The sequence below is a fragment of the Salmo salar genome, chromosome 14, assembly GCF_965601325.2.
Source record: "Salmo salar chromosome 14, fSalSal1, whole genome shotgun sequence".
Classification (NCBI taxonomy): Eukaryota; Metazoa; Chordata; class Actinopteri; order Salmoniformes; family Salmonidae; genus Salmo; species Salmo salar.
In genome coordinates this window covers 58,539,921-58,552,460 of record NC_138304.1, presented here as the reverse complement: position 1 = coordinate 58,552,460, position 12,540 = coordinate 58,539,921, and the positions used below count along the sequence as shown (strand labels likewise).

The 12,540-nt window shown below is 44.8% G+C and overlaps 1 protein-coding gene across 1 annotated transcript; it reads right to left on the bottom strand.

The window, feature by feature from the left end:
* Positions 1-5,387: 5,387 nt before the first annotated feature.
* Positions 5,388-11,812, bottom strand: rpl37a (ribosomal protein L37a). Its single transcript, NM_001141609.1, has 4 exons — positions 11,794-11,812; positions 10,344-10,472; positions 8,487-8,569; positions 5,388-6,036 (listed from the first exon to the last, which is right to left on the bottom strand). Exons 1-4 carry the CDS (start codon positions 11,794-11,796, stop codon positions 5,973-5,975), a joined length of 279 nt encoding a protein of 92 aa, NP_001135081.1. The 5' UTR covers positions 11,797-11,812; the 3' UTR covers positions 5,388-5,972.
* Between the last annotated feature and the right edge of the window lie 728 nt (positions 11,813-12,540).

Here is a 12,540-nt window from a genome sequence, read left to right as displayed (position 1 = left end):
GCTCAGGCATCCCCATCTGGCGTTGTGTAGACTTTAGTTTTTCAGCACCTACTGTGCTCCTGTGGAAGTATTCCACAGCTGCTTTCACTTTGTCCACAGTGGGCTTCATCACCTTCAGAGCATCTTTTACAATCAGGTTGATTATGTGGGCAAGACATGGATGATGGGTCCATTTTAAAATGTTCATGGTCATGGTTATGTTAGCAGCATTGTCATGGTTATGTTAGCAGCATTGTCATGGTTATGTTAGCAGCATTGTCAGGGTTATGTTAGCAGCATTGTCAGGGTTATGCTAGCAGCATTGTCAGGGTTATGTTAGCAGCATTGTCAGGGTTATGTTTGCAGCATTGTGTTAGCTGCATTGTCGTGATGTTAGCTGCATTGTCGTGATGTTAGCTGCACACAACAGACCACTTTTCCATCTACTTGCCATTCTCTGGCCACTCTCAACAGTTCCTCTGCCAAGTTCTCTGAGGTGTGTCTGTCGCTGAACTCAAAGCAGTCCAGTAGACAGCTAGACATAGAAAAATCTTCAATGAAGTGACATGTAACCGACCTGTAAGAAGTGGTTACCCTCGATGTCCAGCAGTCAGTGGTAAGGCAAACTGCAGTAGCTTTCTGGACTTAACCACACTGAATCCTGTGTGCTCTCGTACAGTTGTGGAATAAGTGATTTTGAAAGGGGTTTTCCTGCTTGGAATTGTATACATTGGATTTAGACTATTGCTATAATTTCTAAAACTTCTGTCCTCCACCATCAAATGGCTGGAAATCGGTGGCAGTCATTTTAGCCGATGCAATATCAATTTGGCCTTGTTTTGATACAGACATAGACTTTGGCATAAACTGGTTCATAGAAGACTGAGTTGTTGTGGGTCGCGGAGTAGGTCTACTGGACTGAGTGGATACATCTCCACCACTAGCAGGTCGACTGGACTGAGTGGATACATCTCCACCACTAGCAGGTCGACTGGACTGAGTGGATACATCTCCACCACTAGCAGGTCGACTGGACTGAGTGGATACATCTCCACCACTAGCAGGTCGACTGGACTGAGTGGATACATCTCCACCACTAGCAGGTCGACTGGACTGAGTGGATACATCTCCACCACTAGCAGGTCGACTGGACTGAGTGGATACATCTCCACCACTAGCAGGTCGACTGGACTGAGTGGATACATCTGCACGTGTGGAGGTGCTGACTGCACCACTATCTCTAGCAGGTCTACTGGACTGAGTGGATACATCTCCACGTGTGGAGGTGCTGACTGCACCACTATCACTAGCAGGTCTACTGGACTGAGTGGATACATCTCCACGTGTGGAGGTGCTGACTGCACCACTATCACTAGCAGGTCTACTGGACTGAGTGGATACATCTCCACCACTAGTAGGTCTACTGGACTGAGTGGATACATCTCCACCACTATCTCTAGCAGGTCTACTGGACTGAGTGGATACATCTCCACCACTAGTAGGTCTACTGGACTGAGTGGATACATCTCCACCACTATCTCTAGCAGGTCTACTGGACTGAGTGGATACATCTCCACGTGTGGAGGTGCTGTCTCCACCACTATCAATAGCAGGTCCACTAGTTTCTGGAAGCTCCGCTACAGCTTCACAGTTGGGTGCACAGTTCCCATCTGCCGGTTTAGGTTGTGTGTAAAACCGGCTTTATATGAGATGTTGTTTTGGCAGATTCTACACTGGGCTCTAACGTTGTCTACATTATTAAAATGCATCCAGATTCTACACTGGGCTCTATCGTTGTCTACATTATTAAAATGCATCCAGATTCTACACTGGGCTCTATCGTTGTCTACATTATTAAAATGCATCCAGATTCTACACTGGGCTCTATCGTTGTCTACATTATTAAAATGCATCCAGATTCTACACTGGGCTCTAACATTGTCTACATTATTAAATGGCATCCAGATTCTACACTGGGCTCTAACGTTGTCTACATTATTAAAATGCATCCAGATTCTACACTGGGCTCTATCGTTGTCTACATTATTAAAATGCATCCAGATTCTACACTGGGCTCTAACATTGTCTACATTATTAAATGGCATCCAGATTCTACACTGGGCTCTATCGTTGTCTACATTATTAAAATGCATCCAGATTCTACACTGGGCTCTAACATTGTCTACATTATTAAAATGCATCCAGATTCTACACTGGGCTCTATCGTTGTCTACATTATTAAAATGTATCCAGATTCTACACTGGGCTCTAACGTTGTCTACATTATTAAAATGCATCCAGATTCTACACTGGGCTCTATCGTTGTCTACATTATTAAAATGCATCCAAATGCTACTGTGCTTCCGACTCATTTTCCAGCTGTTGTTTTCACAGCTGTCCTTCCTCTCTCTCCTCGGCTGCTAAGTGTGTGACGGTGAGTGAGTTGGCTCGGCCCTCCCTCACGCTTCTTTGGTTCATACTGTTGTGTCTGATTGACAGGAACAACAGGTGAGGCTGTTAGTCTGAGCAGACAGTCAGAACAAATGTGTGTGACTTGAGCATTTAGGCCTATATTATTTTATATCTTTTTTCGTTCTTTGAATTAGTTAATTCGATTCATTTAAATCTTTTGATTATTCATATCTTAATTAAAAAAAATATTTGTATGAATAGATTCGGCTCTTCTGATATGCGAGACGGCTTTTAACGTTCACCTACAAGAGAACGACCCTTCACTAATTCAGTTACAACACACCCCATAAACTATCTAGATCCTAGAAGATGTGATAATGAACTTCCCTACAGTTCAGCCTCGAGGCTTTCCTTGTGCCTCTACTGAGATAAGCACAAGCCAAGCAACTGTGGCTCATTTGGTAGAGCATGGTGTTTGCAACGCCAGCATGGTGTGAGCAACACCAGGGTTGTGGGTTCGATTCCCACGGGGGGCCAGTACTATAAATATATATTTTTTAAATGCATGAAATGAAAATGAAATGTATGCATTCACTACTGTAAGTCGCTCTGGATAAGAGCGTCTGCTAAATGACTAAAATGTAAAAGTAAGCAGCAACTAACCAGCACATTGGACTAGGGTTGAGAGCAGCATGTGTTGCACATTAATCTAGAAATAGCTGAGCATTTACTCCAACCCTCTATGGACATCACACCCCATGAGAACCAGTCAGTAACAGACCCCTGAGAACCAGTCAGTCAGTAACATCAGACCCCTGAGAACCAGTCAGTCACATCAGACCCCTGAGAACCAGTCAGTCACATCACACCAGTCAGTCAGTCACATCAGACCCCTGAGAACCAGTCAGTCAGTAACATCACACCCTGAGAACCAGTCAGTCAGTAACATCACACCCCCTGAGAACCAGTCAGTAACATGACCCCTGAGAACCAGTCAGTCAGTAACATCAGACCCCTGAGAACCAGTCAGTGACATCACACCAGTCAGTCAGTCAGATCAGACCCCTGAGAACCAGTCAGTCAGTGACATCACACCCCTGAGAACCAGTCAGTCAGTAATATCAGACCCCTGAGAACCAGTCAGTCAGATCACACCAGTCAGTCAGTAATATCAGACCCGAGAACCAGTCAGTCACATCAGACCCCTGAGAACCAGTCAGTAACAGACCCCTGAGAACCAGTCAGTCAGTAACATCAGACCCCTGAGAACCAGTCAGTCAGTAACATCACACCCCTGAGAACCAGTCAGTCAGTAACATCAGACCCCTGAGAACCAGTCAGTAACATCAGACCCCCTGAGAACCAGTCAGTCAGATCACACCAGTCAGTCAGTAATATCAGACCCCTGAGAACCAGTCAGTCAGATCACACCAGTCAGTCAGTAATATCAGACCCCTGAGAACCAGTCAGTCAGTCACATCTGACCCCTGAGAACCAGTCAGTCAGGCACATCTGACCCCTGAGAACCAGTCAGTCAGGCACATCAGACCCCTGAGAACCAGTCAGTCAGTCACATCAGACCCCTGAGAACCAGTCAGTCAGTAATACGGCTCGCTACCAAGGACTGTGGGCTTTCCTCTTCAGTAGCCGACATAAGACATTTAAGCATGTTAACCCTCGCAAGGCTGCCGGCCCAGACGGCATCTCTAGCCGCGTCCTCAGAGCATGCGCAGACCAGCTGGCTGGTGTGTTTACTGACATATTCAATCTCTCCCTATCCCAATCTGCTGTCCCCACATGCTTCAAGATGGCCACCATTGTTCCTGTTCCCAAGAAAGCTAAGGTAACTGAACTAAGTGACTGCTTTCCCGTAGCACTCACTTCTGTCATCATGAAGTGCTTTGAGAGACTAGTCAAGGATCATATCACCTCTACCTTACCTGACACCCTAGACCCACTTCAATTTGCTTACTGCAATCGCCATCGCACTGCCCTATCCTATCTGGACTAGATGAATACCTGTTTGGTCGGCAGGTAGCCAAGCGGTTAGAGGGTTGGGCCAGTAACCAGCAGGTAGCCTAGTGGTTAGAGCGTTGGACCAGTAACCAGCAGGTAGCCTAGTGGTTAGAGCGTTGGGCCAGTAACCAGCAAATAAAGAATTTGAAATTTGAAAATAAGAATTTGTTCTTAACTGACTTTCCTAGTTAAAATAAAGGTTAAATAAAATGTAAGAACACTGTTCGTTGCCTATAGCTCAGCATTCAACACCCTGGGTCTGAACCCCACCCTGTGCAACTGGGCCCTGGACTTTCTGACGGGCCGCCCCCAGGTGGTGAAGGTAGGAAACAACATCTCCACCCCGCTGATCCTCAACACTGGGACCCCACAAGGGTGCGTTCTCAGCCCTCTCCTGTACTCACTGTTCCCCCATGACTGCGTGGCCATGCACACCTCCAACTCAATCATCAAGTTTGCAGACGACAACAGTAGTAGGCCTGATTACCAACGACGAGACAACCTACAGGGAGGAGGTGAGGGCTCTGGGAGTGTTCTCAATTCCATTGCTTTACTTAGATTTGTGGATATTACTGCAGGGTTGGAGCTAGAGGGCGGGAGCTAGATATTACTGCAGGGTCGGAGCTAGATATTACTGCAGGGTCGGAGCTAGATATTACTGCAGGGTCGGAGCTAGATATTACCGCAGGGTCGGAGCTAGATATTACCGCAGGGTTGGAGCTAGATATTACTGCAGGGTTGGAGCTAGATATTACTGCAGGGTTGGAGCTAGATATTACTGCAGGGTTGGAGCTAGGAACATCTGCTAAACACATGTGACCAATAACATTTTATTCTGAACTCCCCAAATACAGGTGTGCCAAGCTTGTAGGTTCATACCCAAGACTGTAATTGCTGCCAAAGCTGCTTCAACAAAGAACTGAGTAAAGGGTCTGAATACTTATGTAAAAGGTGATCAGTTTTCTTTTTATTTAAAAAAATGTCTAAAAGCTTTTCTTTGTCATTATGGGGTAGTGTGTCGATTGAGGGGGAAAAACTATTTAATTCATTTTAAAATAAGGCTTTAACGTAACAAAATGTGTTAAAGAGGTCTGAATACTTTCCAAATGCACTGTAACCCATCAGTCAGACCCCATCAATTTATCACTCTTTTATATGCATGTCCAGCCCTGAAATTTAGCTTCACAATAAAGTGTTTTACCACGTTCTTTTCTGTAATGGTTCCACTGCATTCGATTGGATCAGCATCTCATAGCTTTTAAGAGCTTGTTAGTCATACAGAAAAAAAATGAAAACCAATGGAATAACCCAGAAGTTTGGAGCTCAAACAATATTTTTTAAAAGGGTCTAGAAGTCCAAAACTCACTGCCTTTACAGTGGGACTGTAGGAGTTAAACATCAGCGCCAAGTAACATTCAGACACTCAGCTAAGGTGGCACGCAACACACAGGGCTGTACTAACAGCAACACAAGTAGTACAAATAGACTCCGGTGTTCTGCTCCAGACTGATTTTTATTGTGGTAGATGTTCGACACAGCGTCCAGGTCAAACTGTACATAACAGTCTACTGGTCTTTCAGCTCCTTCAGTCTCCTGATGGCCGACTTCACTGTGACTGCAGACGTCGTGCTGGAACAGAGGAACAATGATATCTTACAGAGACGGAACAATGGTTTAGCACATACAGTGGAAACATACTAAACTCTGTTTCCCCAGATACAGGTTAAGTCTAGTCCTGAACTAAGAAGCCCTTTACATGAAGAATCTCCATTAAAGTGCTTTTAGTCCTGGATAAGGCTTAACCTGCGCCTGGTAAACCAGTTGCCAATAGCAACCGGTGTAGATTTGACCTTGTCTTTTAGGTCATTGTCCTGCTGAAAGGTGACTTCTTCCTCTAGGATTTTGCCTGTGCTTAGTTTATAACCTGAAACTCAAATTACAAGAATACTCATAACATGATGCAGCCAGTACAATGCTTGTAAATATGGAGAGGTACTCAGTGCCTCAAACAGAGCACTTTGTATTCTGGGCAAAAAGTTGAATTCTTTGCAGTATTACTTTATTGCAAACAGGACGAATGTTTCAACCCTCTGAACAAGGAAAAGTCAAGGTACATGAAGCTGTCAATATATTTACAACTCTGAAGATGAATGTTTTCAGACATGGGCATCTCCAACAATGAATGAAAGTAGCATTACTCTGATACTGATGGTGCAGGCTTTAGTTCCAGCCATGCTGTAACACCAGTGTTTCCACACAGGACAGATCATACCAGAGATGCTACCAGCTAATTCCAGTCTGGAGGGAAGAACCACCACTATACCAGAGATGCTACCAGCTAATTCCAGCCTGGAGGGAAGACCCATCATACCAGAGATGCTACCAGCTAATTCCAGTCTGGAGGGAAGAACCACCACTATACCAGAGATGCTACCAGCTAATTCCAGTCTGGAGGGAAGAACCATCACTATACCAGAGATGCTACCAGCTAATTCCAGTCTGGAGGGAAAAACCATCACTATACCAGAGATGCTACCAGCTAATTCCAGTCTGGAGGGAAAAACCACCTCACATGCGCATATTCTAGAATCCACATAAAGAACCAATCAGACTTGTTGTGGAGCAAAATCAGCATGTGATGACGTAGTGCACACGTACCGAATAAATATCTAAAGTGTTTCCATCGCGGGGTTTTATTTTATTACTAAAACTTGTGTTAAAATAGCTTATTCCGGCCAAGAGCAGGCAGATACAGTGCAGGTAGGCGAGTCTACATGACATTATTATCGATAGACTCAATATTTGTATCTGTCAAATGACAGTCAAGCATGGATCATCATTTTACCAGAATAAGGAAAAGGAGCATTAAGTTCATGACCTTTCACCTGTGAAGTTCATCTTAACTTAATTCATCTGTAGCCTAATAAACTGCCTGCTTTCCCGTGTCGTAGTGGGAGGACCACACACCATATCATCTAATAAACTGCCTGCTTTCCCGTGTCGAGGACCACACACCATATCATCTAATAAACTGCCTGCTTTCCCGTGTCGTAGTGGGAGGACCACACACCATATCATCTAATAAACTGCCTGCTTTCCCGTGTCGTAGTGGGAGGACCACACACCATATCATCTAATAAACTGCCTGCTTTCCCGTGTCGTAGTGGGAGGACCACACACCATATCATCTAATAAACTGCCTGCTTTCCCGTGTCGTAGTGGGAGGACCACACACCATATCATCTAATAAACTGCCTGCTTTCCCGTGTCGTAGTGGGAGGACCACACACCATATCATCTAATAAACTGCCTGCTTTCCCGTGTCGTAGTGGGAGGACCACACACCATATCATCTAATAAACGGCCTGCTTTCCCATGTCATAGTGGGAGGACCACACACCATATCATCTAATAAACTGCCTGCTTTCCCGTGTCGTAGTGGGAGGACCACACACCATATCATCTAATAAACGGCCTGCTTTCCCGTGTCGTAGTGGGAGGACCACACACCATATCATCTAATAAACTGCCTGCTTTCCCGTGTCGTAGTGGGAGGACCACACACCATATTATCTAATAAACTGCCTGCTTTCCCGTGTCGTAGTGGGAGGACCACACACCATATCATCTAATAAACTGCCTGCTTTCCCGTGTCGTAGTGGGAGGACCACACACCATATCGTCGCGTGACTCCAAGTTTACGTCGATATGATGGTTATGAAATCAACATTTGGCAAACGGCCTTTTCTCACAAATAATTTTACCGACAGAAAAAGATACCATGTCAAAAGAACAAATTGTCGCATTTATAAAGTAGCCTTCCCTGTGGCTCAGTTGGTAGAGCATGGTGTTTGCAACGCCCGGATTGTGGGTTCGATTCCCACGGTACAAAAAAAAAAGGATGCATGAAATGAAATGTATGCATTCACTACTGTAAGTCGCTCTGGATAAGAGCGTCTGCTAAAATGACTGAAATGTAAAAAAATGTAAAGTTGTACTGAAACGTCCTGTTTCCATAAGAGCAGGGGATAGATGGAGAAGGCACCCCACCCACAGTCCAGAAACACAGAGCTACTTACTTGTATGTCCAGGCACCTCCAGCAACAGTCTTCATGCAGGACCCACAGTGCCAGATACCAACAGCCCTCCTCTTCATCTTAGTCTGATGATGAAACACAAGTACTGTTAGTAACATCAGTTCAATACTGTTATTAACCTCTATCAGTCTAAGCCGTTGGGGGTGTTTATGTGGCGTTAGGGTTTAATTTTCAGAGTAAATAACTCACAAACACTAGAAAAGCATTAGCCAAGTTTAATTCTTCCCAAAGGGTCGACACAGCTGTATTCAGACAGACACGGCTTCCCCCGTGGTGGTATTCAGACCCCACTTTGGGTGGAGTCTCCTCCGTATCTCTAAACATCGCGTCTTTCTTGCTAAGCAGGGAACGAAGTGATCTGAGCCTTAACAGTTTCTCTCCTTAATAGTACTACTAATACTAACAGTACTACCACCACCACTACTACTACCAGTACCACTACTACCGGTACTACCACTACTAGTGGTACTACCACTAATAGTACTAATACTACTACTACATGCGGTTGTTCTCCCTGCACTCAGCTCCTCCCAAGCGTCATTATGGCTCCACTGATCGTCTGTTATTAATGTTCCTGTACTTCTCAGTATAACCATGTTCAAAGTTCACCCCAGAATCCAACAACGGTCATACCAAGGATCATTCAGCCGTTCAATCAAATGTAGGACTCCTTTATGTAACCGCAAAAAAAAAACTATTGGATTAATATTGAATAAGGTTTTGAAGTGTGTCCTATACATAACATTTAAGAAAGCTCAGGATTTGTTTTTTTTTTTACATATTGAAGCCCTTATTTCTTGGGCCCAAATCTACCTCCATACTTCTATTAATTTGTACGGGTTACCTTCAGACGAGTCCTGGGACACTTGTGGGGCCGTAGAGCAAAATAGAACAGTGTTGGTGAGAAACGTCTTTCTATAGTGGTTATATTACTACGTAGGCCAAACCGGTTGGACGCTAAAGATTTATGGTAAATAAATAAATACATTTGGGTTGTCTCAGTGTGACTAACAGCGCTCTAGCCGTCACCTTTTACCACAGATGTGGAAGGCCGACAGAGACAGGAAACCTACATCTCCATTTTACACTGACAGAGTTTCATGGGGATTGTTTTATTATGTTACTTAGATTGACACGTATGTGGTAGAGGTGTGGACCGTACCTTGCCACAGAAGGAGCAGGTATACTGGCTGTATGTGGTAGAGGTGTGGACCGTACCTTGCCACAGAAGGAACAGGTATACTGGCTGTATGTGGTAGAGGTGTGGACTGGACTGTACCTTGCCACAGAAGGAGCAGGTATACTGGCTGTATGTGGTAGAGGTGTGGACTGTACCTTGCCACAGAAGGAGCAGGTGTACTGGCTGTATGTGGTAGAGGTGTGGACTGTACCTCGCCACAGAAAGAGCAGGTATACTGGCTGTATGTGGTAGAGGTGTGGACTGTACCTCGCCACAGAAGGAGCAGGTGTACTGGCTGTATGTGGTAGAGGTGTGGACTGTACCTTGCCACAGAAGGAGCAGGTATACTGGCTGTATGTGGTAGAGGTGTGGACTGTACCTCACCACAGAAGGAGCAGGTATACTGGCTGTATGTGGTAGAGGTGTGGACTGTACCTTGCCACAGAAAGAGCAGGTATACTGGCTGTATGTGGTAGAGGTGTGGACTGTACCTTGCCACAGAAGGGGCAGGTATACTGGCTGTATGTGGTAGAAGTGTGGACTGTACCTTGCCACAGAAGGAGCAGGTATACTGGCTGTATGTGGTAGAGGTGTGGACTGTACCTTGCCACAGAAGGAGCAGGTATACTGGCTGTATGTGGTAGAGGTGTGGACTGTACCTTGCCACAGAAGGAGCAGGTGTACTTGGCGTGCTGGCTGATCTCAATCTTCTTCACCATCTTCCTGAGCGACGCGCCGTAACGCGTGCCGTATTTACCCACGATCCCCACCTTCTTGGTGCGCTTGGCCTGAGGAAAAGGGATACACCAAATTAACACACAACCTAGTCAAACTAGCAACCCCCATCTTACTGTTAGCCTTTACGGTAGGAAATACCACTCCTCCCATTACATAGACAAAAACCTCAACAGGAGCGCTGAAAAACAAACATTTCGCTAACATTGGCAGTGTCATATATGGCCGGGTTTAACCAGCCTATGACCTGTCACGTTACCAGGCCAAGCCGGAACACACTACTCAAATCCAACACCAATCTGCACTGCTCGGGTTGTCGTCAACAAGGCAACATGAGCCATCATTCAAACTGGAAAAACAAATAATGCATTTTAATCAAAAGCAATCAATTTTGCATGTGAAAATACTGAATTCTACTCATTACACCACGTGATCAAATCAAATGTATTTAGAAAGCCCTTCTTAGATCAGCTGAAATCTCAAAGTGCTGTACAGAAACCCAGCCTAAACCCCCCCCAAACAGCAAGCAATGCAGGTATAGAAGTGATAACCTACATGTCTTGTTTTGAGCAGACTTCACCATCAGCCTGAAAGAGGCATGTCGAAGAGACAGCTCGGTCCCTAAACGAATGCAATCCCTTTCCACCCAGTGCAAACTGCTTTTTACCCAGTTAATAAAACCCCATAAATAACTAGCAAAGAAAGCAATGACCTCTCAAACATTACACGGTCAAACTTGGCACGCAAACAACCCAAATCTAGTTAAAAACATACACTAGCCAGCTTACTATACCTTTGATTTGTTGGCATATAGATAACATGGCGGATATAACTAACGTCAACTCTACAACCACACTAGAGAGAGAGATAATAGTTAAAGTTACATTTGTGAAACATTTAGAGAACCATAATAAGTTAGCATTAGCCTAGCTAGCACTGATGACTGCAGTCTACACCGGCGAGGACACACCGTGACAAGTAACTAGCTTTTACAGATAGTTAATAATGCAACTACAATAGCTATTGAAATAACCAAGCATGGTTTATGGGTGCTGCAGATTAACGTTACAAAAACCACTAACACATATCTGTAAGTAGTTTGGGTAACGGGACACAATTTGAAGCACTCGGTACCGGCCAGAGCAAACCCGAGTGACATGCACATACCGGGCGGCCATTTCTATGGACTACCAGGTATGCGAACACAAAAAAAGCATGTATTTTTGGCTATTCGCTCTCAAAAAAAATATCTACAATAACTTTTGGAGCTAATGGCGAATTATATAAACAGCCCATCAGATAAATTGTTATTCCATCATTCGCTTTGGACTCGTTAGATGGGTGTGGATTAGGAAGGGTACATTTTCGTCTCACCATTGTAGTTCTGGAGACGTTGGTCCAAAAAGGAAGCGCACAGGACGCAGGCGCGATTTACCCCTTGTGGGATGTATTGCATTGTGGGATGTTGGCAATGTTGCCTCTTCCTCCCTCAGCAACGCTTCCACTGCTGGAGGTGCACGACTCCAGGACTTTTTGGAGTCGACTCCAACTCCGACTCCTGTGATTGGAGTCGAAAGGAGTCGATTCTTGCTCGACTCCCAAAACACACCGAAGCGGATGCGCACACACGTACACCATCTCATTATTGCAGTCCTGCTAATAAGACTACATTTGCGTTGTATAAAATGACTATTTTGTTTGAATATGGAAGTTGATGTGTAGGAGCTAGAATATTTCAGTGACATTTCTGCTGTGTGTAGCCTTGACGGATCCCATGGGATGATGCTGTGTGCTCTGTTATAGCCCTATTTAGACTAGAGACGTTGGTTATGTCATTATTATCCAAGCATGAGCATTATTCCAGAGGACGCTTGTCAAATCAAATCAAATCAAATTAAATGTATTTATATAGCCCTTCTTACATCAGCTGATATCTCAAAGTGCTGTACAGAAACCCAGCCTAAAACCCCCAACAGCAAGCAATGCAGGTGTAGAAGCACGGTGGCTAGGAAAAACTCCCTAGAAAGGCCAGAACCTAGGAAGAAACCTAGAGAGGATCCAGGCTATGAGGGGTGGCCAGTCCTCTTCTGGCTGTGCCGGGTGGATATTATAACAGAACAT